The sequence below is a fragment of the Myripristis murdjan genome, chromosome 12 (assembly GCF_902150065.1).
Source record: "Myripristis murdjan chromosome 12, fMyrMur1.1, whole genome shotgun sequence".
Classification (NCBI taxonomy): domain Eukaryota; kingdom Metazoa; phylum Chordata; class Actinopteri; order Holocentriformes; family Holocentridae; genus Myripristis; species Myripristis murdjan.
Window position 1 is genome coordinate 31,597,278 of NC_043991.1, and position 26,847 is coordinate 31,624,124.

The 26,847-nt window shown below is 41.7% G+C and overlaps 1 protein-coding gene across 1 annotated transcript in view; it reads right to left on the reverse strand.

Annotated features, from left to right (window-relative positions):
• lrrc75bb (leucine rich repeat containing 75Bb) overlaps nucleotides 1-26,847 on the reverse strand; it is a 75,555-nt gene that overhangs the window by 11,421 nt on the left and 37,287 nt on the right. Inside the window, exon 3 of the mRNA XM_030066019.1 lies at nucleotides 22,438-22,550. Coding sequence (XP_029921879.1) covers nucleotides 22,438-22,550 — 113 coding nt within the window. The remainder of the gene's footprint in view (nucleotides 1-22,437; nucleotides 22,551-26,847) is intronic.

A 26,847-nucleotide genomic window follows, 5' to 3' on the forward strand; every position in this document is an offset into this window, starting at 1 on the left:
ACGGCTGCAACTAATGATTATTCCCACTGTTCATTAATATATTGCCTATTTTTTTGGTCAACCAGTTTTTCATTTCCAACCCTGTCTCCTAAAAATTACATTGCCATACAACTGAACTGCACTCTTAATTACGTGTAGGGGGAAACACATTTTATTGCAGATTATGTTTGTTACTGAGATTTCTGACATCACAAATATGTTTCTAATCAACATATCTTGAATATTATTTTTGTATATCAGCCAATTCATTACCTTTAGCCACCAAAACTACTTTGTTAATGTTGGGCAAAGGTTAGGTTTAGGCCTAAAAAAAAACATAGTAACGTAGTAACGTAATATATGCAACTTTTGTAACAAAGGAACATCACTGTTGCATTGCACTGGACTCAAATTCATGTCACCTGGATGATCCATCTCCCAACCTAAGTGATTACAAACATTCTTGTGGTAAATTACAAACAAACATATTTGGTGACAATGTAATGTAATTTGTATTTTTTAGGAGACAGGGCTCTTTCTTCTATAAAATGTCAAAAACGACAAATGCCCATCACTAATTACCAGAGCCTAAAGTAATACCTTATAATTCCTTAATTAGTCTGAGCAGCAGCCAAAAAGACAAAAACATCATAAAACTAGAAGACGGCACTCAGTAGAGTGCAGATCTCTCCCAGGTGTATCTCCGCTTTGCTGGACTACAGGCTCTCTGGCTGTGGGCTTCTCTATGTGCTGACCACAACTCAGAAGAGACTCAGCAGATAATTGTATTGTCAAACAATTTTCAAATTACAAATTAAGTTACTGTGTGGTTCAAATATATAGAGTACAGTAGCCTGCCAGCCATTTGTGGCTTTTTGCCAGAAGTCATATGGCTCTTGACAGAAACTGGTTTCAGAAAGAGTACAAATTACAGTCGCAAAATTCTGAATTACTATGGTATCTCTCTCTCTCTCTCTCTCTCTCTATCTAGAAATACAATAATTTAAAAAAATGATAAATAGGCTTATACAAAATCAAACATCAAATCACACATCATCAAATCACACACACACACACAGGCTAAAATAATTACATACATACATAGGCCAACATATATAATATATAGATACAGACAGACATATAGATCATCCATCAACACAACCCAGAGCAAGGATAACATCAGAATCAGAATCAGAAAACCTTTATTGTCCATTGCAAAGCAGTGGCTGCAAGAGTGATCATATAAGAGTGAGAATATAAGAGATAAGTGCTCAGAAATGAAATCAAGAATAATGGTTAAGAAGGCAGGTAGAAGGGATTTGATGAAGATGAGAACAAATTAGAGTGAGTAGAGGAGGGAGCTGTGAAATGAAGGATATGAGAGAGACCAATGTGAGGTATTTCCTGAAGAGATGAGTTTTAAGCCCATTAGGGGAGATGGGAAGTGACACTGCTGCTCTGACTGAGGTGGGAAAGACATTCCACCTTTAGGAAAGACAAATTTGGGTGAGTGCTGCATGCTGTTGCAGGGAAGCAATAGCTAATCTGTGGTGGTGTCACAACACAGGGGTCCGGCTGGGCATGACCAGGGTCTGCAGGTGTGGTGGAACAGCTCCCTAACCAGCTTCACAAGTCATTATCAGTGTTCTGAAATTGAAATTCTGAGCAGCCACAGGCAACCAGTGAAATCAGTGCAGGAGGCTTTGACATTACAGAATGTGGGAACACAGGCTGTATGAGGTGAAGAAGATATTTTGGGAACTAAGCTACGAGTGGTTACAGTAGTCTAGACAGGAGCTGATTAAAACCTGCACAGGTAGCAGGTTTTAATCAGTTTTAATATGATCTCTGTTCTTAGTTCCGGTTAATACATGTGCAGCAGCATTCTGAATCAACTGGAGAGTCTTTAGAGACTTGTTGGGGCAGCCTGAGAGTAAGGAGTTGCACTAATCCTGCCTAGAAGTAACAAATTCTCTGCATCTTTTTCAGAAAGGAAGTGCCTGATTTTTGCAATATTGCATAGGTTTGTTTAATGTGGGAGTTAAATGACATATCCTGGTCAAAAATAACTCCAAGATTCCTTGCGGTGGTTCTGGAGGCCAGTGCGATACTATCTAAGGTAACTGTGTGATTAGATCATGCATTTCTAATGTGTTTTTGGCCTATTACAATAACTTTAGCATTGTCTGAATTCAGTAGTAGAAAATTGTAAACCTCTGCTGTCAGGCAGAGGTTTGGTGCAAGTAGGTTTATTTCTGTCAATAAGTATTAACATGAACAACCCATGAGTGAAGCCTAGGCTTAACTGACTCAAACTTAGTCACAGTTCCAGGACTTGTCCAGGTAGGGTCCTCTCTAAGGCAGCACCTTCCTCTTTCCCTGGTTACCTATACCCTAATACATTACTGAGACATGCTATCATATGGCAGGAAAAGTCAGGCCCACTTTATTGGCTGTCATAACATCACCCTGGCCAATGGCAAAGCTAATCCACTTCATCCATGTATGAGCTATCTATACCCAACTACTGATTCCAGCTCAACATATAGTCGTCCTCAGCCTTACAGTCCCTCACCTTTCGTAGCCGAACATTCGAAAAGTCTAAAATAAATTAAGGAAGAAAGCAGCCAGGCAAACAGAAGGATAGATGAAACATGGTGGATAGCGGAGTCTGAGGAGCGTATTCAGCACATCAAGGAAGCAACACTGGAGCTCCTTGAGCTGCAAAAACAATTTGAAATCAGACTGATGGACCAGGAGGGACGCACAAGAAGAGAAAATGTCAGGATACATGGAGTCAAGGAAGGAGCAGAGGAGAACGCTCAGTCGATGATCAACTTTGTGGAGACCCTCTTAAGGGAGAAATTACAGCTACCTCCATCTTTCAATCTTAAGATTGAGAGAGCTCAATGCGCACTGGTTTCACGACCACCAAACGATTCCCCACTGAGATCCATTGTGGTGAAACTACTCAGTTTCAGGAGTAAAGACGAGTTCATCAAGATAGCATGGCAGAAAAAGGGCCTGATGTATGAGGGAAGGAGAGCTTTTCAAGTGAAACTCCGAATGTTCTATGAGGGAGAAACACGCACATACAACACAGCAGAGAAGGCGACTAAGGATATGGTGGCGAGGTTTGGCTATGATGATTGCCAAACCAGTGGAGAACTGGGTGGAGAGGATTAACCGCCTGTCCTGGCAAACGAGTCAAGCAAAGACTGGGCAAGGTGCAGCGGAAGCAAGATTGGGATACAAAGCAAACTGCAAGCTTTCAGGAGAATCCAGGGCAAGGAATAACTGAAATGGATCACAAGACTTTAAAAGGAACCCCGACTATGATGACTTGTAGGCCTTAAGAAACCACGATTGTTGTCTTATACTTGAATATGTTGTTAGAAACACATAAAATATGGCCATTGCTTTAAAAATCCACATTGTTTAGTACACATTTTTACCTACGGAGGCAGTCATTATTTTACCTGCGCAATGCACCCTGGGGGCAGTGATGTAAAAAGCTTGCACTAGGGAGAAGAGCTTTTAGCACCACGTATACTTACCTTCCGGCAGTATCATCACAATGCCACATTGTACACGTTTAACACTGTGAAATTGTTTTTATTCTATGTACAAACAAAGTAAATAATTTACGATCATGGGATTATGTGATTACGGGTTAATGTTTTGATTTAGGCTACCTCAAAGCTCTCAAGTCTCACGCATTGGGCGTGAGACACACATTTCAACCCGCTCACACGCTCACACGCCACACCTTGTATTTCTCACGCAGAGAAATTACCAGGAAAACGCCCACCAAGTTGTGCTGCATAGAGTTTCATCTATATCAGACACGAAGCAGGTTTCTTCTTGCCTTACATGTTTCTGGTATGCTTCTGCCTTCATCAGAGGTGTCACTAGGTGGTGTGTGACATGTCTTTATCAGCTGATGTTACTCATAGAGGCGTAGCCTACCTGTCACATTTTTTGACAGGCCGGCCACACCTCTCGCCGTCACTCTGCCGCTTGAGTACTCTGTCCCAGGTTGTGGAGAGCATGTAGGCCCCCTCGTCCCGGTTCATTGTTGTTTGCGCTCGTTTTTTGATCTCCACTGCCTCATTATCCAGCGCTGCTGTTTGTTGTCTTGAGTGCGGATGACTTTTGTCTTTTCCCAGTCCATAATATGATTTTCTCGTTTGCAGTGGTCTGTTATTGCCGATTTTAAATTCTCCTGCAGTGCCTGTTCTTTTATTGCTCATGTCTGTCTTTTCTCCATCTCCTTTTCACACTCTTTTTGATGTTCTTTCTTCCGGGTGCTGAGTGATCTTCCTGTTTCTCCTGTGTAGGTTTTGTTGCATGATTTGCATGGTATCTCATAAATTATGTTACATTTGTGCAGTTGGTCTGTCTTGTCCTTTGGGTGTACTAATAGTTGTCTGAGCTTTATGTGCGGTTTTACAGGTGTGCTGATGTGTCGCTTCTTAAACGCTCTGAATGCGTTCTGTGATTCCTCTGATGTATGGCAAAGTGACTGCTCCCATGTTGTCTGTTTTGTGTGCCTGTTTCTTTTTTCTGGGTTGGGTATATTGTCTTTGTTTTATTTGCTGTTTTCCTTTTTCTGTGGCCCAGTTTGGATAGTGGCAGACTTTAGGTGCGTTGTGGATGTGTTGTTCCTCCTGTTTCCTGTCACCTGAACCTTGCAGAGGCACTCCTCTGCAAGGTTCGACAGAACCAAGTACCCTCTTGGATGTGTAATTTGTGGACTTTTACGCTGAGTCTGAAGCTACTTATCTGTGTTAGCCACCCCGCTAGCATGAAGGCTATTGACCCTTTGCACGTGACATCACGATCCAGTCGCGCGAAATATGAACGCCATGATGGACGGCAAAAGAGCAGTGGACGTCAATGTAAGACAAGGAGGCGCATTAGACTTAGTGACATTTCGTAGTTGTATATAGTTTTTTAATTAGTTAATTTCCTTTCTTGGTAGTGATATGGTCATCTCCTGCTGTGCTGTGCAGTGTGCCAACAGGCAAGGCTGTAAGCCTAATCTCGCTTTCTACAGAATACCTCCCGATGCGGACAGAAGACGGCGATGGATAGCTGCCATCAATCGCAAGGGCTGGCAGCCCTCCAAGTACTCCCGAATCTGTAGCGAGCATTTTTTACAAGGTCAGTTTCATATTAAAAAGTTATCAAAGTTATAAAACCTTAGCTATTTTAGAGTCAGTCAAAACAAACGCGATGCAGTTAACTAACGCAGCTACCGTTAGCTAACAAACTCAAGTAGGGTTTATTTACTAGTAGCGATGCTAGCTAGCTACTAACGTTAGCTAGCTAGTCCTTCTCAGGACCCTTATCTCGCTAACGCCTTTATCCCGAAGTTATCTCGCGAACGCCTTAATCCCGCTTCGTGATACAGACCTCAGTTAATCCGGAACACCGGCTCCCTTCCCCCTCCTTTGTTTACGTTCACACTGCTTGTGCTTCCTCCTCTCCCTGGTGACTGCCGGTGAAGACACAGGTAAAATGTACTGGCCGTACTGGCGTAGTCCACATCAAAGCAGAGTGCCTCATTTCTTGCAGCACGCTTTACCCTGATGTTTAGTAAAGTCTCTCGGCTGTAGGTTATGCAACCTGAGCGTCTGGGTTAAGCAAAACATTTGAAACATTCACTCCCGCTGATCCCTGGAGGGGCCGCTGAGTCCATGCGCGTCGCCATCACCATAGCAATACCATTACTATTAGGAGTGCCAGCTAATATGAAGAGTCCTGAGAAGGACTAGCAACTAGCTTACAACTGTTACTTAGCCCCTCTCAGGACTGGTTAGCGTTGAGTTATGACTTAAGTTGTGGAATAGCGCCAGATAATGCATAAACAGTCCTGAGAAGGGCTAAACTGTTACCTCACTTCGAGGTTGGGTGAGAGAGAGGGAGGGAGAAAGACAATGGGAGGGTGACCGGGAGAGGGACGGAGATGTTGAGAGGAAGAAGAGGAAGAACATGAGGGAGTTAAAACATTAGGCTAACTTGAGTCTGAAAATGCAGTGATTGTTTTAGGCTAGAGGTAGTAGTGAACATGGTGATGTCAGGCTTTCATGTCAACACAGTTTGATTATGTGATGTCTTTATTTTTTATCAGGAAAGAGTGATGACCCTTTGTCACCTGATTATGTGCCATCTGTATTTGCGCACATTAAGACCCCTGAGAAGAGGCGAGCCCAGGAAAGTCTGGAGAAGTATGAAGCGAGAGAGGCTATGAAAAAAAGGAAGAGACAGGAGTCATCCTCAATCTCTCAGCTGAGAACAATGGCCCATTATTAGCTGATGCTGAAGATGAGCCTTCAGTCAGTGATACAAGTACTAATTCAAAATGTGATGCTATGTGCCAAACAGACCTGACTTCAGAGGACATCGACTCACTGCAGTATGAGTGTCAGCAGCTCCAGGGTGAGGCCTTCACACTAAAAGACAAGCTGAAGTCCTCAGATCTTCTTGAACAGAGTAGTTTTGAGAACAAAGACAAACTAAAAACTCTTAAAAACTGCACCTCTTCCCAGTGTTTTGGGCAATACTTGATCTTGTAAAGCCAGCTCTCAAGAACACTACACACATCACACCCTTCAAACAGCTACTGTTAACATTAATGAGACTGAGGCTTAATCTGCCAGTTGCATTTTTGTCCTACCTATTTTGTGCCCACTGCTCTACTATTTCCAGAGTTTTTACAAATGTGATAGATGTACTAAATGATACATTAGTACCTGCCAGTGTGGTGTGGCCTGAGAGAGAGGACATCCAAGCATCCATGCCAATGTGTTTCAGAAAATCGTTCAAGAATTGCATGTCAGTGATAGACTGTTTTGAAATAAGCTCTGAAAAACCTAAAGATTTAAAGGCAAGGGCACAAACATACTCTCAGTATAAGTCTCACAACACCATTAAATACCTGATAGGTATTACTCCAGAAGGCGTGATCTCCTTCGTATCAAAGGGCTGGTGGGGGCGTAAAACAGATGCTCACATCACGGCAAACAGTGGATTTCTGGATAACCTCCAACCAGGAGACTTGGTCCTAGCTGACCGTGGCTTCACAATTCAGGACCAAGTTGGGTTGTACTGCGCACGGGTTGAAACTCCTGCCTTTACACGCGGCAAAAAACAGCTGGGCACCGTTGAACTGGAAGGCACACGAAGACTAGCAGCAGTCCGCATACATGTAGCGCGGGTTATTGGACAAGCCAGATCCAAGTATAAAATGTTGCAAGGACCTGTGCCTATTAGTCTTCTGATGACATCAAGTGAAGCAGAATACACCAGTCTGGATAAGATAGTCAGAGTGGCATGTGCTCTTACAAATTTGTGTCCCTCAGTTGTGCCAATTGATTGATATGATTTATTGATCTGATTTATTTTTTTATGTATATTTATTACACCTCCATTGTCATTGTTGATACAAAGTGTAGAGATATCAAATGAATTTTACCAGTATTTGAGTAAAAGGTTGTAACTGATCCAAAGGCCAAATGTAAATAGTTTTACCATGCACATAACATGTTGATTAAATCATCTCAAACGTAACCAAGTATTGTTTTTATATACATACACAACAAATTGAATCAACTACATTATGGGACATGGTCATAATCTGTGTTTAATTAAATGTCATTGTTACACAGGTACAACTGAACTGACCAAGGGAAGTGTAGGTGTTAGCTGGTCCTCTTACTCCTGCAGTCCCTGTGAGTCTGTGGACTGTGTTATGTTTTACAGAACTGGGCATGTGAATTTCTTGGCCAATAACTCGGGTAAAATGGCTAACCTGTAGAACAGCTCCACATTCTCTACTGCCCCTGTAATAAGGTCAGGATCAGGCAAGATTCTCTGTATGAAAAACTTGTTTTCAGACCACACCATAATGCCACAGTATTTACATTTTGTCACAAACAACTGGGCTTGCACTTGGTAGTAGTACTGATGATGTTTTTTAAGTGCATGGGCACCCTCTATGATCTCAATGCAGTCCAACAGGTTCATTTCTGCAGCACTGAGGACTCCGCTGTCCTTGGCACAATGTGGGCACTTGATCTCCAAAATGCCCTTGCCACAGCAGGTGCAGGAAAGTAAGGCGTCTGGTGATGCTCCAAGGTAGGGACGGGACGTGTCAATGTGAAGACTAGCATCACGAACACTATGGTACTGATGCTGTTGTGCAGCCCAAGCCTTGTATGTCTCTCTGGCCTTCTTCTTGTGTTCACATCCCCATCTGTCAAATTGGAAAATCATGTTATTAAGTTATCACAGCTGTTTGAGGGCCCTTTACATACTGTCATTTCTCTAAGCACTGTAAGCTCTTCTAATACAAGTAAATTAGCGAGAATGTTATTAGCAGATAATATTCTTTGGCATTACATCATATGATATTGAATTGCTGTCTATTATTGTGACTGGGAATATATCAGATGTACATCACATTGCAATGCTACAGTTGAAATACATATCCCATAACATTCACAGAACAGTTTGGAGCACATCTCATTTCTTTACTCACACACTGGTGAAATTAACAGGACTATGTTTGTTTCATTACATGCCTTGTTGCAACTGTTGAAAACCTGCATAGGTCAGGGTAACAGATCTGCCTGATAAGGGATTTGGAAGGATTTGTGGGGTCTGTCCTGGCAGCTGATTTGAACCTGGATGCTGTCACCCTACCAGCCCTCATGTCAAACCATAACCTGGACTTTCCCTGTTGTCTCGTCTCTTCCTCAACTTTTACTGCCCAGAACATTAAAAATTATAGAGCATGAAATGAATGACATAACACTTTTCATTTACATTGTACTTATTTCATATACAGAGGAATGAATAGCTATACTGTAACTGTATAGCGTACCTGCTCTGGTGTGACTTCCATGGCCTGAAACACCAATTCACATTTTTGCATCAGGTCAGGGGCAGACAGCTTCCGGCTCTGAGCGCTGTACAACTAGGGTAGAGGCTGTGGTAGACCCAGAGACACCACCTTTGGTTGGAACTGGCGATTGTACCGAGGTAAAATGCGTAGGAGACCACTCTTCTCTGAAGGGTTTGGGGTTGCATTGTCCAGATCTTTGTAAAATTTTTCTATGGCTGCTCTTGACACATCTGCTTTTTTCCCTGATGGACCTGAACTGACCTGTTTGTTCAGTTCACCGCAGTGCTTTTTAGCAGGATTTGAGAAATCAATTCCCAACCCCTCCTCAAACAGAGCTTTGCCTGGTTTCACGGGAGGCTGTCCCCACTGTCGTGGCACATCAGTACAGCTTCTATCTTCCAGGTGTTTCACAGCGGAGTCTAGAGCATACAGCAGAGCAGTGATATGGGAGCAGACCTCTCCAAGGCCTGCTTTACATGTGCAGTGGCCGCACACAACAGTTCCATCCTTCTTTACAGACACCCATGGTTTCAGCTGAGGCGCAGACAGAGCCTGACTATGATGGACCTGAAATTACAGATGTTTGATGTTTTAGTCTATAGCTGTAGCACAGCACCACCAGATGCTAGCTAGATGGCAAGACTGTGTAGTGGATTTGAGTTTTGATGGCCGCACCCTAGGGGAAACAGGTTAAAAACATACACACCTTACTATTAGCACTTCTCAGGACTGATTATGCATTAGCTATAATATGTTATGGCCATGGTAGCAGCGGCTATCTAATGCTTAACCATTCCTGAGAAAGGCTAACAGCTAGCTAACATTATAGCATAAGTGTTGTTGCAGAAATTGTACTGTATTCATTGAAACATAGTTGTCACGGCGTTGTCAAAGAAACAACCTGTGTTTGTGTTGTCCTGAAGAGAGATACACTATGTCTTACCTTTGCCATTATGAGGTACATTCCTCTTCCGTTATCGTAGCACCGCGATTCGGTGACCCAACCGGCTACAAAGAACTGATAAGCATCCAGGCTTTTGTATGCTTTTAGATCTGCACCTGTGTATGGGGACACTCTGTTGGTCACATAGTGGTAGAGATCGTGAGGACCGAAGTTGGGCAGACTGGACGACTTTGTTAGGTCCGTGAACACAGCTGCTGGATAAAGGTACGGGTCGGTACATAACCCCGCTATCGCCAGCTTCTCCAAATATCTCTCTTTGTGCTGTCCATCAATGTCATTCACTTCACTCGACAGTTCCACAGCAGCATTATCCCGACTATGGGTCGCCATCACTTACATTTAAAATATCTACTTGTCACCATCACTATCTATCAATATCTACTCGTCACTATCACTATCACTATCGCTTTCTGCCGTCCATCATGGCGCCGCCTCCCATGTCACGTGATAATTGTGACGTATGTGCAAAGGGTCAATAAACTTTTGCCGGCTAACTCCTAGCGTCGGCTAGCCGGCGTTTAGCCGTTCTCCTGCAGACTCTTCAGATGTTTCTTCTCAGCACCTCGAGTCCTTGGCACTCCCTGCAAGGTTCGACGGAACCAGGTACCCCTTGGATGTGTAATTATGGATTTCTACGCTTTGATTTTGATGTGGCTGGTGTTCTACCTTGCCTGGACCCTTGGGCACTCTCTATGGCCTCCTGACTGCCCCCCTCCTCTACTCTAGTATGGAAGGGAGCTGCTCCTACAGTGGAATACCCACGACCCACCAGTGGACCTCGAACCGATTAACCTCGACGGACTTCAAACGCCCGTTTTTCGAGGAATTACCGGCGGCCGAACTCGTACGATCAGGAAACGTGGAAGAAGAGGCGGTGCTTGTCTGAAGCTTAAAAAACAGCCGCTCTCCCGCATCCCATTACCATAGATGGTAACGGGATGCCCGCACACATTCACACACCAGCCAATGGCTAAAATTAAAATCAATGGTATTCTTTCAAATCCAATCACACTAGAACGAGGCTGCAGACAGGGTTGCTCTGCAAGCCCTCTTCTATTCTCTATTTTTCTGGAACCTCTTAGCCAGTGGGTAAAACAAAATGAAAACATAAAAGGTATAGACATGGAGGGGGGAGTTCAGAAGATAGCTTTATTCCCAGATGATGTCCAGATATATCTATCTAGCCCTGCTACATCCTTCGAAGCACTTATGCTGACTCTCACAGAGTATGGTCTATTATCTGGATATAAATTAAACATACAAAAAACACAGGTCCTTACTTTTAATTACAGGCCAGATCAAGCTATTAGAGAAAGATATGGAATTGATTGGGATTTTAAATCAATGAGATATCTTGGGGTTAATTTACCACAAGATTTGACTTGGTTAAAATCAATAAATTACGACCCATTACCTCGTAAAATAAAATCAGACATTGGAAGATGGAGCCTAATTCCCTTTCAAAGTATCACTTCAAGAGTTGAGGCGATCAAAATGAATGTACTTCCAAGGTTATTGTATCTGTTCCAGGCTTTACTTGTGGAGGTAACAGAAAAGGATTTTATTGAATGGGACAAGATGATTTCCAGATAGGGCGGCCCGGTGGCTCACTGGTAAAGCGTGCGCACCATGTACCAGGGCTTAGTCCCGATCACAGCGACCGGGGTTCGAATCTGACCTCAGATCCTTTGCTGTACGTCATCCCCTCTCTTTCCCCTGCCTTTCCTGTCTATCTCTACTGTGACTGTCAAATAAAGCAGAAATGCCAAAAAAAAAAAAAAGATGATTTCCAGATATATCTGGGAAGGAAAAAGGCCAAGAATCAGATACAGAACCTTACAGTTACCTAGAATTTGTGAATTTCCCAGTCTGGGATCAATAAAGTATACCTATCTATCTATCTAAGGGAGGATTAGCATTACCTTGTTTAAAAGCTATTATCAAGCCACACAAATAAAAATACTGTTGAATCTATGTAATCCTTTGTATTCATCAAGATGGAAAGAACTCAAAGGCAGTACAACAGATGGCACTCCCATACAAGCTATAATAGGGGATAACAAACAAAAAAAGAAAACACCTTAGAGAAGAGATTAACCCATGGCTGGGCATATCTCTTAAGATATGGAACGAATTAATCACAAATAATAATTTGGAAAAAAATAGTAAGGTAATGGGATGGATTGCATACGATTCAGAGTTTATACCAAATAGGACAGATAACAGGTTTAAAACTTGGGAAAGAGGACTGAGTATATTTTGGGAACTCTTGAATAAGAAAGATATCAAACACTTTCAAGAATTAAAGGACCAATATGGATTAAACAATCAAGACTTTTATCGATACTTAAAAATTGAGGCATTATTTAGAGCAAACAATAAAAAAAGAAAATCTTGAGTGATTGAGAATAGAAATTGTCAATATGTTTATCATGGCATATGATTCAGTTTCAGGAGGAAAGTTAATTTCAAAATTGTATAAGGGAATTGAAAATCTGAAAGGTGGTAATACTGTATACATAAAAGAGAAGTGGGAGAAAGAAGCAAATATTGTCCTATCAGTGGATGAATGGGAAGAGATTAATGAACAATAGTGGAGAACAACTTGCTCCTCATCATGGAGAGAATATGGATGGAAAAACATTACAAGATTTTTCATAATACCAGCACAGAAAAAAAATCAGAATTCAAGGTGCTGGAGACTATGTGGAGCAAATACAGCTGACCACTTCCATGTCTTTTGGAGTTTCCCCATTATTAAACTTTACTGGCAGGAGATTAAAAACCGTATGGAGAAAATATTGAAGCTAAAATTGCTGCTTACATTTGAGGTACTTTACTTAGGTAAAACAACATTAGGTTTTACAAGATTTGGAGACAAATATATGTTTAGGATAATGTTAATTGTGAGTAAAAAAGCTATTACCAGAAAATGGTGGAAGACAGATGCACCTAAGGTTAAGGAATGGATCGATGTAATACATGACATATTTGTGATGGAGAAGATGACCTTTTCTTTCAGATTGGAAACGGATAAATTTAAAAGAATTTGGAAAAGTTGGATTGAGTACATATCGTCAATTAGATCAGACTTTATATAATGGAAAGCAAAAACTGATGATCCCCTTGGTTCATAGCTAAAGATGTTTAAATGTTAGGTGTTATAGTTGTTGTTAGAGTTTTTTTTTTTCTTTTTCTTTTTAGGCCACACTGTATACACAGTTAATATTTGTACTTGGACAGAAGGGAAAAGGTACTATACAGGAGGGTGAACAAACAAACAAGGTGAAGTGGAAAAAAGGAATGGGCTAATTCTCTTTTATTTATGTATGTGTTTATTCATGTATTTTCATCATCATCATCATCATCCTCAACTGCTTTTCCGGAATCAGGTCGCGGAGGAAGCAGTTTCAGCAGGGAACCCCAAACTTCCCCTTCCCCTGCTCCCAGGCCAAGATGGCGCCAGTGAGTGCAGCTGCCGTCGTACCTGCTCCGGTTGTTTGTCTGTATATCGTGTAGTCTATGGTCATATTTGACTTATTAGCTACGCCTGCTCTATGTCTTGTCACATATGACAGACAGATGCTAATTCTCATCGGAACACAGTACTCAAGTCTGACACCTGACCCAACTTGGCCCAGTGAGATAGTGCGGAGAGCTACCAACAATTATGGGGACTGTGCTCGCTCCAGGTCGCAAAAGAGGCCCAGAGGTAAGGAAGCCGGCATCAGGAACAGGTTGAGAAACCGGGCACATCGACCACCACTGCCTAGTATCCTGCTAGCCAAGGTCCAGTCCCTGGAGAACAACTTGGACGATCTAAGGGCCAGGATCAAATACCAGAGACACATACGGGATTGTAACATCATTTGCCTCACCGAGACATGGCTGACTACTGCAACACCGGATCACACTGTTCAACCTGCAGAGTTTTTTTTTGGTGTATTGCATGGACAGAACAGCTGGATCGGGCAAGTCTAGGAGAGGTGGAGTATGCCTGATGGTAAATAACAACTGGTGCGATAGCAGGAATGTTGTCTCTCTTACACATTCCTGCTTGCCCAAACTGGAGCTCCTGACAATCAAATGCCATCTATTTTACCTCCCCCGGGAATTCACTTCTATCATCTTCAGTGCCGTTTATATTCCATCACAAGCAGACACAAGCACTGCCCTGTCTGAGCTACATGATATGCTTGCTAGCGTTTATTGGGAAGTTGGTGGACGACACAGTCCCGAAAATCACCATCAGAACATTTCCCAACCAGAAGCCTTGGGTGGATAAAACTATTCGGAGCACTCTGAGGTCCGACAGTGCTGCCTATAACAAAGGGCTTGCAACCAGGAATATGGAGGATTATAAAGCAGCCTCATACAATGTCCACAGAGCTGTAAAGGAGGCTAAACAACGCTATGGCAAGAAGCTGGACAAGCAGGACTACTTGGCCTTGAGGAGGGTGGTCTGCTCAGCTGAGTGTACCATCAGAACCACCCTCCCTAACCTGCAGGACACTTACCTCAAGCGATGCAGGTCAAAGGCCAAAAAGATTGTTCGGGAGCCCAGTCACCCTAACAACGGACTGTTCACTCTGTTGTCATCAGAGAGGCGCTACCGATGCCTAAAGGCAAACACAGAGAGGATGAGAAGGAGCTTCTTCCCTCAGGCCATCTGGCTGCTAAACGAGAACTGTGCCTAGCCCCCTCCAAGTCAGCACTTTCATTTTCCCTGCACTATCTGTTACTGCACCTTTGCACTATTCATTTAACTTATTATTTTAGACAATGTGTTTGTTTTAATGTTTTTATGCTTCAATGTTGTTATTATATGTTTTTATAAATTTTGCCAGACAAGTATATAATACATTTCACTATGCATTGTACTGTGTATGATTGTATATGTGACCAATAAATTTGAACTTGAACTTGAACTTGTGTGGAGATATAATCTCTCCACCTGGTCCTAGGCCTGCCCAGTGGCCTCCTCCCAGCTGGACGTGCCAGGAAAACCTCCCTTGGGAGGCGCCCTGGTGGCATCCTTACCAGATGCCCTAACCACTTCAACTGGCTTCTTTTCACGCAAAGGAGCAACAGCTCTACTCCGAGTCTCTCACGGATAACTGAACTTCTCACCTATCCCTAAGGGAGACGCCAGCCACCCTCCTGAGAAGACCCATTACATCCGCTTGTATCCATGACCTTGTTTTTTTGGTCATGACCCATCGCTCATGACCATACGTGAGGGTGGGAACGAAGATTGACCAGTAGAGCGAGAGCTTTGCCTTCTGGCTCAGCTGTCTTTTCCTCATAACAGTGCAGTACAGCGAATGCAGTAGCGCCCCTACTGCTCCGATTCGCCGGCAAATCTCATGTTCCAATGTTCCCTCACTCGTGAACAAGACCCCGAGATATTTAAACTCCTTCACTTGGGGTAAGAACTCATTCCCGACCTGCAGTGGACATTCCACCAGTTTCCTGCTGAGAACCATGGCCTCAGATTTAGAGGTGCTGATCCTCGTCCCAGCCGCTTCACAATCGGCTGTGAACCAGTCCAATAAGTGCTGAAGGTCACAGACCGATGATGCCATTAGGACCACATCATCTGCAAAAAGCAGCAACGCAATCCTCAGCCCGAACTGCAACCCTTCTCCTCCACAACTATGCCGTGATATCCTGTCCATGAAAATCACAAACAGGATTGGTGACGAAGTGCAGCCCTGGCGGAGGCCAACACCAACAGGAAACAGGTCCGACTTACTGACGAGAATCCGGACACAGCTCTCGCTTTGGACCTACAGGGATTGGATGGCCCTGAGGAGTGCTCCCCTCACCCCATACTGCCGCAGCACCTCCCACAGAATATCCTGGGGAACCCGGTCATACGCCTTCTCCAGATCCACAAAACACATGTAGACCGGATGCGCATACTCCCAGGCCCCTTCCAGGATACCTGTGAGAGAGAAGAGCTGGTCTGTTGTTCCACGACCAGGACGAAAACCGCATTGTTCCTCTTCAATCTGAGGTTCGACAATTGGTCGAATCCTCCTCTCCAGCATCTTAGAGTAAACTTTTCCAGGGAGGCAACCAGCGCCACATACGTGCACAACGCGCATGCGTGCGCCTGACTCGGCGCCCTACTCTTTATATTAACAGGCTGGGTCAAAATGTGTCTAATGGAAATCTTTTTCTATGCTGAAAATCTATTTCTATGCTGACAATACAGTTATTTATTGTTGTGCTGAAAGTCTTGATAAAGCTTTCCTGAATTTGCAAACTGCTTTTGATATTGTGCAAAATACCTTGTGTCAACTGAAACTTGTCTTGAACTCAGACAAAACTAAACTTATGGTTTTCACAAATGCTAGGAAATTGCTAGTGAACCTACCATCGATTCTCACTTTTGAGGGAAAAGTCATCGAGATTGTTTCTGCATATAAGTATCTTGGTATCCTAATAGATGATGGTTTCACTTTTAAACCTCATATTCAACACCTTGTGCAGAAGCTAAAGTTGAAATTAGGTTTTTATTTCAGAAATAAGTCTTGTTTTTCTTTCAAGGTAAAAAGGAGGCTTGTTGCTGCTACGTTCATGCCTGTACTTGATTATGGTGATGTACTGTACATGCATGCTTCTTCCCAGTGCTTTCTACTGTAATTCGTAGAGCGTGGTCTTTACCTGCTCTACCTGTAAAGCGTCATGAGATAACTTCTGTTGTGATTTTACACTATATAAATAAAGATTGATTGATTGATTGATTGAAATGCAATCAACACAGTTTATCATGGTGCACTGAGATTCATCACCAACTGTAGATCTCATACTCATCAGTGCACTCTGTATAATCGGGTTAGTTGGTCTGCATTGTCCTCTCGTAGGCTTATTCATTGGCACACCTATATTTACAAGGCAATTCTTGGCCTTCTTCTGTCGTACCTCTGTGTCTACATTTCGCAAAAAAGCACTGGAAAGTATTCGTTGAGGTCACAGGATATCTTACTGCTATCTGTCCCTAAAGTTAGAACAGAGCTTTATGAATGGAGAGGTCTTGTCCCCCCCGACCCCTCCCTGGGATTTCTGCTTATGCTTGTGTGTAAAATTTCTATTGTATGAATGTATTTTTGTTGTATGTGTTATGTTGTTTCTTTGTCAGTTGCTGTTTCTGTGTTTCCTGGCTCCCTTTTTTTTAAAGGCTAAAAAAAAGGGTAGATAGAGGTAAATGTGGGTGAATGAATGAGATTTTACCTATGAGGAGAGAGGGCTGAAATAAGAGTTGGAGGTGGTAGGTATTTAGATAGGGAGATGTCTATATAGGTGCTTAAATGTTTAAGTAATGGTGGATGTTGATAGAAGTGTATAGGACGGTGATGAAGAAGTAAAGAAGATGTTAAATGTATAGTAACATGAAGTCAGTCAGAATATTTTTATTAATTATTATCATTTTATTTACTTTTATTTGTACTTATTGTGTTTTTTATATACATTTATTTTGAACACTTTCTTTTGGCTATTAGTTTTACAGTTGTGTATGTTCAGAAGAAAGAAAAATGTTTGATGAATATGTGAAAATTTTATTGTATTAAAAAAAGAATTAAAAAAAGAAATTAACAGTAAAAGAAAACAGAGGGAGTTGTCATGCATTTTATAACTTGTAGTGTACTACTTCTTCAAAAACAAAAATAAATTAATTAATTAACAGTAACCTGGACAAAGACAACAGAAAATTTGTTGCAGGAGAAAACAATGCAGCAAAGAAATGAGTCCATAGTTAGCAACAATACACTGCCCATGTCAATGGCCAGGTAGGACCACCGAATCACAGCGTTGACAGACAACGTCTGAAGAACTTTAGACTCATTTCTATTCAACAGCTGCTTTGGAAACCATTCTTTGTCCCTTCTGGATGCTCTGGGTGATTTCTTTAGGATGGAGAGCAACACTGGAAGGTGAGGAGTGGAGAGATAGTAGCAGTGCACTGTTGCATGCAGTACATTCAGTTCAAAGTGGAAGTCCTATATGATGGCAACATCTGTGCATGCATTGGGCACAATTTAGTATATACATGTGTGTACGAGAGAGAGAGGTATGGAGAGAAAGAGAGTCAGAATCTGTTTTAGACAGCATTTAAAGTATGAACTGTGGGAAAAATGTTCTTTACAGTATCTATGCATTTTTGTAGTATGAGCATGCAGTGTGTGTGTGTGTGTGTGTGTGTGTGAAGTCTGGGTCAAACATCAGAGCTATAGAAGTCAGACAGATGAAGATGAATATCAGCGCTCACTCACAGCTGATGAGAACTGCCCAAGCAGCCATAACACTCATGACTCTTTTTATTCTTGTCATCAGTCAGCTCAACCCATAAAGCTTTCTGCCAGGTCAAATACCAGCATTTAACAATATAAATCCTGTCAATGATTCTGCAGAAACAATAAAGCCATTTTTACTGTATTCTATAGTATAATGACTCAAAAAAGCACTGAATGCATGTGTTCATACTCCGTGAAGCTTTTTGCTGACACCTAGAATAGATAAATAGAGCAGGGTCTTCCTCTTAAATAATGGTAATCTCTTTGAATACAGTGATAATGGCTGTAATAGCTGCTTTAAGAGCCTAGCATCAATTATTGAAAAAATAACTACTGAAATAGCATCTGCAATCTGAGACGATTCTCTTCTAAATGTGCTGGAAGGGCAGTTTTGAGGTGATAAAAATATAGATTTGATTAATTTGAAATTCAGTACCAATTCTAAGATTATTAAACAAGTCTCTGAGGCATCTGTAATTGTGCGCTTCTTAGAAACCTGGAACATACAGCTGCAGAGAAAACTCGACTTGTCTTGCCAATCTATTAACTGTGAACAAGAATGAAACAGGATAGAGTTGCTTCATGTTCCTTAAGGGTGAGCGGGCTGCAATGCTGAATTATTATTTATGTATTATGTGTGAAAGATTTGCAACGCAATGTATATATCTGGTGAACACAATTCAATTTGAGCCACTGTTGCAGAGCGGGCTGCAGCACATTTGTAGTCTTATCAAATAGACTTAAACGTCAGTGCATGAAAAAAAATAAAAATAAAAACACGGTGAAAAAACAGAGGGAAAGACGCGATTTGTTATCGGCAGCCTTGCAGTGATTGCTGCTGTGGCTCCCTGTAGCTTTGACCAAAATAAGATGTACATAAATAATGGTTATTTTTAATTATTTTTTGTTGCGCAGTGGGCAATCTTTCAAAGGGAACAGGAGTTCGAGTTCGAGTTAATACTGTGACACTGCAATTAAAAAAGTTTAAATATTTCGTTATCTAAAATCTGTGTCATTGATTACGTCTGCTGCATGGCACCTTTCTCTGCAGGTGGATAATGATTTTTCAACGCCTGCCCTCAGTAAGCTAATAAGTGATAAATCTAAAAAGAGAAAAATCTCGGAGGAAAATAGAGAATTTAATTCTGCATGGACAGATTTATTTGCTTTCACTGCCAATGATGCTGGCTTACCTGTGTGCTTGATATGTGGTGAGAAATTAGCAAACAACAAAAAATGTAATGTTGAAAGACATTTCCAGAATAAGCACACAACATTTGCTGAAAAGTACCCAGCTTGAGAGGAACGAAAAAAGTTCAGGAGATCATAAGTCGTGGAAAGCCCTTCACAGGCGGAGAATAGATGACAGAATCTTAATAAAAATATCAAACCACCTCTTCTTGGACTTCAAAAACAAATGTGAAATTGTTCAGGGAATTAGAGATATGCCTCTCTCTGCAAAGACTGTCAAAGACAAAGCCATTAAAATGGCAACAAACATCACCAGTAACCACACTGAGGACATCCATTGTAAATGATCCTCATTTTCATTAATCCTCATTTTCTTAACCATTGTGTCTTTTATTGTAAATTACCGTGCAGCACTTTGTTAAACTTTTATGTTTTCGAAATGTGCTAAAGTGGATTGGAAATGATATTGAGCAGATAGCACTGTTATGGAGATATGTGAATTGTGATGGGCCACAGGAAGAAATCATTGAGCTGATGGGTGTTTCTTTTTTTTTTTTCTTTGTTATAACATTTAAAAATATCAGTAAAATGTCAAAAGGTTTCTTGATTGCAGTTCTATAATTTCATAAATGCAGCATAAGTCGTTTTTGTATATACTGTATAACTATATATAAAACTTTATAAGCTGTATTATCTTCATTTTAAGGGTCAAATATGTTTTGCGGCTCCAGATGAATTTTATTTAGAAGGAGAGGGGGCAAAATGGCTCTTTTGACAGTAAAGGTTGCAGACCCCTGCCCAAGAGAAAGCACTCAATGATAGTGGGAAGGGGGAAAAAAACAACCTTTTAACAGGGCCAAAAAATGTGAGTAGAACCTGACTCTGGGTGGGCGGCCATCTGCCTCAACTGGAAGGGTTGAGGGAGGAAGAGAGAGCAAGAGTAAGAGAGAGTGAGAGAGGAGGAAAGAGCACTCTTTCTTCTCTTCAGTTGTGCATGGGTAGGTAGACATGGACCAACCCAGCCCAAAGAATCCAGTTCACTCAACACTGCTGGCAATATAGTTAACCCTGACAGCCAGAACCAAATAACAAAACAGCAGAGAATTTCAGTGGCAGAAGACAGAAAAATTGGGCAGCAGTGGGCAGCCACTGTGCAGAGCCAGGGAGCTCCAATTTTTTCAAGGGCACTTTCAAAGGCACATTTGCCTGTTCATATCCTCCCCTCCATTCCAATGGACTTAACTTCTTTAGGTTGTCTAGATCTGTGATTATTGTCATCTGACTCAACCCAAATGCACAGACTTATTTGACTGAATGTCTATAAGCCAACAACAGTGTTCCACAGCATCTAAAGTGGACTGTAGTAGAGCCACACCCCCTTTTTCAGCAAGCATGGCCGGCCATGAGGCAAGGAGGAAGCATAAGGTGCATTTTCATCTATTGATCATATTGTTAGAATACATAATTTGTGTTTAAACTGTGTTTAAAGTAAACATAAGCTGCTATATTACTTTTATATGGAAAAATATCATCTGGAAGATTTATTGCTTTGCTCAGGATTGTTTCAGAAACATCTGTCCATTGGAATGGTCAGAGAATCTGGATATCACTGGAAGACAAACGGGGAAATAGATAGATAGATTTTTATTGTCATTGCACAATCATATACGTATAATAATGCAACAAAATTAGGGCTCAGTCCTTTCGGTGCAGGGGAGAATAGAAAGCATCGTGCATTCTGCTAGTTGAATAGCCAAGTACAGTAATAGATGGCTGCAGCCATGTCTCTGATATCAGAAAAAAAAAAAACAGAAACACTTGTTGGAAGTGCAAGCACAGTTCGTCATCCCGTGTTCGCCATGGACCTGGCGCTGGAAAATGCTGGGAGGCGGCGGCCCAAAGGGCTGTCCTTTCAGCCGTGTCAACGCACCGGCCCTGCAGCCTCGGTGTCCTCCGGAATGTCCTGGCAGCGACGAAAGTCCGGTGAAATTGGCATCCCGCAGCGCAATCCCAAGCTCAAAAGGTCCTGATAACTGTTGTTTCCTTTGCTTGTTTACGTCCTGGACTTGTCACTGGGAAGAACTATCCACGGAGACCCCGGTGTTCTAACGGCATCCTCCGGAATGTCCTGGTAGCGATGAAAGTCCGGTGAAATTGGTACCTCGCAGCACAATCCCAAGCTTAAAAGGTGCTGACGACTGTACGCGTACATTGCCCAACATAAGGTGGTGTTTTAAGCTAAAAACAAAACCATTCACACATACAAAAACATATAATATGGCACCGAGAGTGGAGAGCTGTAGCCGCTGCGTCTATGCGCGCCGCCATGGCAACCACCATTGAAAAGGGATATACAGTTTTGATTTATTCCGACTGTTCTGATTTGATTTTCCAATGATGCAATCAGCTTACAATGCATCCTATTGATTATGTATACACTGACAGGGTTTTATCAATAATTTTGTTAAAATAATACAAAAAGTACTATGTTTTAAAGCAGAATTTTATTCATTGATATTAGTTATCCATTCATGTAAAATAAATAAACTCATGCTTTTTGTTGAAAAAAGTCTATTATTGTCTACTATTTCTTGTGATTTTTACTATTAGGCAGTTTCTCAGTTCAGATTCTCCGTATACTGGAATGGAGAGAAAAAATCAAACATCGAGTATTGTAATCAATTCTTTTACTGCTAATTGATTAAGTGTATTTAGTGTAGAAATCCACCATTACAATATGTATTACAATATTTTTTGTTTTTTGGGGTTCTGAATAGGTGTAACCTAACATAAATATTTTTGATGCTGGAGGAAACCCATGGAGGGACATGGAGAGAACATGCCAACTCCACACACAGCCCTGGCCTGGGAGGCGACAGTACTAACCACTGGAGGCAAAAAGGCAGGATCATTCTGCCTGAAACTTGTAGAGGCCTATCCAACTTTCTGTAGGTCAGACCACTATTTCAGAGAAATGGTTTTTAAGTAGGTTTCTGATATGAATTAATGGAAGCTTTGTTGCGTATGGCAGGAACTGTCTGGCTGAGAAACAGTGCAGCGATGCCAGACAGCTACAGATCAGACAGACTCACCATGCCTGAGACTTCCTCCTGGGCACACTCTGTCTGGTCCACTTGGAGTGAGGGGTCAGGTGGTAAATCAGCTGTCGGCAAATCTTGGTGGTGGACTTAAGGGAGCCAGTCTCCTGTAAAACACACAAAGACCCATTGGTTGACAACTACATGCTACAGATCTAGCTCATACTATATTTGACAAGCTATAGAGATTCACTAGAAAGGTTAACTGGAACATCACAAGTTTCAAAGATCAGTAGAAGGAAAGCAACCAGCATATAGTATATTTTAAATGTGACAGTATGACTGTGGTGAATGAGGCTTTTTACAAGGTGAATGTCATGTATAATTGCCTGATGATTGATCTCCGTTTCTTTATCCCCATAAAAATAGTTGATAAGGATTTTTGCATGATCATAAGTCATCTCTTTCTTGTCCAATAAATGAAGATGCTTCCATGATTATCTGCATCAAAATATTACTTTAGCATTTCTATCAGTTTCCTTCTTGCATTCCCGCTCTATCTCTCTCCCTCTCTTTTTTCCCTTTTCTCTTTGCTCTGTCCTTTCCTCTATCACAGACTTTAAATGGGTTTGGTTGAGCAGAACAGGGTAAATCCAATTAACAGTACAACACAACAATACGAAAGAGCCAACGTAGCAAAAGAAAAAAAAGAAAGGGGTAATTTACCTTGGAACAATTACCCATTCCCGTTCCAACCTTTTCTTTTTCTTAACAAGCTTCATACTTCAAAACATCATTCGTTGTTGTTGTTTCAGCCAGTGGGCTGATTGGGAAAAACATTATAGCAGTGCATGTTGAGTCTTAGTATGAAAGTATTCTTAGAAAATGGGAAAGCATAATCTGGAAAAAACAATTAGAGTACCAAACATGCAGTACAATGACTCTACATAATGTTAAATATTATTCACAAAGAGCACCCATATAATAAATATACTAAATGAATCGTGTAAAACCATAAGTTTCAAAACACATGTAACTCAGAGGTAATTGATATTTTAGCCATCAATATGTCCCAGAATATAAAATCAAAAATGTAAATATGGGTCAGTTGACGATATCATTCTCTGTGAGGATTTCTTGGTACATGTCCTGCAGGCTTTCATTTCGGGCCTTCTTAGGTGCTGGGTTCCGGTCCTCCTGGCGCGGGTCATCTGCACTGGCACCAGCAGCCTCTTCCTGCTGATCATTACCACCAGCAGCCATTTCTTCCACAACACTCAGCAGCATATTCAGTGCTTCCCCCTTCTTATCAGAGTCAAAATAACGATCTTTGTAACAAGCATCAACCATAGTTGCAATGGCATATAGTGGTTCACCTTGCACGCCATTAAAGCGATTACAGACAGCTTCGAGTAGTGTACGTTTGGCTGTTTGCACACCTTTGTCTGATTCATCAACCTTGGCCAGCAGCCGTGTGAGGGACATCACAGCAGGGATGACATCTGCAGCAGTGGCCTCTGCAGAGCTGATGTCTTTGGTTAGCTGTTCAAAGGGTTCCAGTAGGTTGGTCATCTTCTCCAGAATTTCCCACTGAGTTGCATTCAATGTTGCAGAGAGTTCATAATCTGCAGCATATGCACTCAAGGCCCTCCTGCTCCACCAGGCTTTGCATCATATAATAGGTGGAATTCCACCTGGTGGGTACATCCTGTTGCAGCTTTTTCACAGGCATGTTGAGTTCTTTTTGTATGTCTTCAAAACGACTGCAAGCAAGTGGTGAGTGTTTGAAGTGGCCTACCACTTGCCTCCCCACAGCCAGAGCATCTGCTATGTTGCGTTGAGACAGGGCACCTCCGTTCACTGTAAGCTGCAAGGTGTGTGCCATACAGGGCAGACTTGGCACACCAAACTCCGACGTAGCTTTAGCCATGTTGCGTGCGTTGTCCCTTACAACCACATACAAGGATACAAGGAAGTTTATTGGTCATTATACAACAGGTTGTATAATGAAATTAAAATGTGCTTCCCTCTTGATTGATTAATTGATTGTATAGAAAATAAAATTATTAAACATGGAGGAGTGCAGATGGTGCATTAAGTAGTCTCACAGCCTGAGGGAAGAAGCTGCTCTGTAGTCTGGCGGTACGGCAGTGGAAACTTCTGTATCTTTTGCCTGACGGCAGCAGGGTGAACAGGCTGTGGCTGGGGTGGGTGTTGTCTTTTAGGATGCTTTTGGCTCTGCGCAGGCACCTCACCTCCCCGATATCACTGAGGCCACACCGCTTGCGGTGACGTCTGGTCCGAATGTTTTTAAATGTTGGAACTTGAGATGCCGAGATGCAGAGATGTCGAGAGCAGAGATCATCTCAAGGTCCGCTGCACTCAATCCAGTCACTGCACCTCTCCCTCCGATACCGACGAGCGTCACTGTTGCAAGCAGCACGATTCCCAGCAATAAAAGCGAAAGAATCGCTCCATTTTCGCCTTGCCATGTTATAAGTGGAGGGAGCCACCGGCTGCTGCATCCATATGCGCCGCCATTGCCATGTCATCTCCCTGTTGTCTAGATCAGTGTTTCTCAAATGGGGGGTATGCCTGGGGGTACTTAGAGGAACTCCAGGAGGTACTTGAGATTTTTTTTTAAATTATAACACGAGACTACGTTGCGTAGATCCGACCGAGCAATCTGATTGATCAATCAGATGTTTAGAATGTGCTCAAATCAGCATGACAGCACAGCTAGCCGTGCGCAAATAAAAAATACTGAATCAATCACTGAAAATATTACTTTGCCTACATCTTATTGCCCGAGTCTGTGTGGTTTCCATGGCAACATGTTTCACCGAAACCCGCATCAAAAGCCGCTGTCAACTTTGTTCGCCTGCATAATGAACCGTTTTGTTGTCAATTTTGATTTCTTTGGTGACCTAAGTTTGGATGAATGGCTGAACGAGAAGGGCAAGACAGAAGAGAAAAAGGAGAGATACGCGAGACTGACGAGTGAAGAGCTGGATCAGCTGGAGAGGTCAGGAAATTAAGCTGGTACGGCCCGGTCAACGTTTTGGGCCGTCAAATATCTACAAAGTCTTGTAGATATTTGACCCGACAAACACCGGGCAAACAGCTGATTTCTCACCTGTAAGTAAAGAAGAGCTGAACAAGATCCTCCGTGAATTTTAATTTCTATAATAAAGTGCCTCAGTGGAGTCAGCACCACGGACAGTAGGCTACCTGTAAGATTTTCCACGGAGATATGTGGCTATATATTGTTAACAGTTATTAATTAGCCTATTAATCATTATTCATTTCTTCAGTCTTCATGAGTATCCTGGGCCATTGATTTAATTGATTTGTCAATTTGTTTGCGTCTGTACATTGAAATGAACTTTTAATAAATCAGCACATCTGTGAAAACTGTCATCTTTATTTCAGAGGTAAATTGATAATAGCCTGAAAAAAGGTGATTCTATAACTCTGTTCAGCCTTAATGTGACTGCTTACTGTCCTTACTTTTGCTGCTTAGCCACATTAATCGGAAACATCTGCCGGTTAAAAATGACTGAGAAGTCGGTAGAAGTATAACTAGGCCTATCAGTCCATGAAAAAAAAAAAAATTTTTTTTTTTTCCAGCAGATATTCTAGTTACAACATGATTGAGCTAGCAGAGCAGTTTTATTTTGCTATGTTTGGTATTTATTCCGTTTCAGGAAAACATGATGTAACCACTGGCTTAGTCAAATTGTCAAGCTGCTATTGCGTTGATACTTGCCAATTAGCTCAGAGCGGTAAACGACTGTCTTTGGCTCCAGAGATTGCAGGTTCGAGCCTCAACTGGTGCAGAATACACATCGTAATGTGAACATCTTAATCATATGCTCCAAACTGCCTGAGTGTGACTGATCACTGAGCAGCATCTTCCTAAAAATGCCTGGACCCGACCCATTGCTGCACAGCAGCTATAATTTTACGTATATTTCCAATACATGTTCCCATATAATTGGAATGTCATAGATCATGTATTTATAAATATATTAACCCAGTGTTCATCACATAAATGTAAATACATTATGGAGGACTTTGATACACATAAAAGTCAATATATGAACCCATATATTATATATTTATATTGTATATATGGTAATATCTGAAATGCGCAATTGTTGCTGTATTATTCCATATATTGACATATATTGCAATATATTGATGCAATATATAAATACATGCCACATATATGATTCAGCTATATATTATACCATTTATTTCTGAGACATTTTCAAATATATAATATATTTCTATACATTGTTGTTCACATATTAAATGTAATATAGTCTAATACATTACAATATATTACATTTCATATATTGGTAAATATATTTTCTTTCCGTAAGGGTGATCACCTGTCAGTCAAACAATGTGTCCAGTACGGTGATGTCTTTTTTCCAGTCATGGTGTCTGGCGCTACTC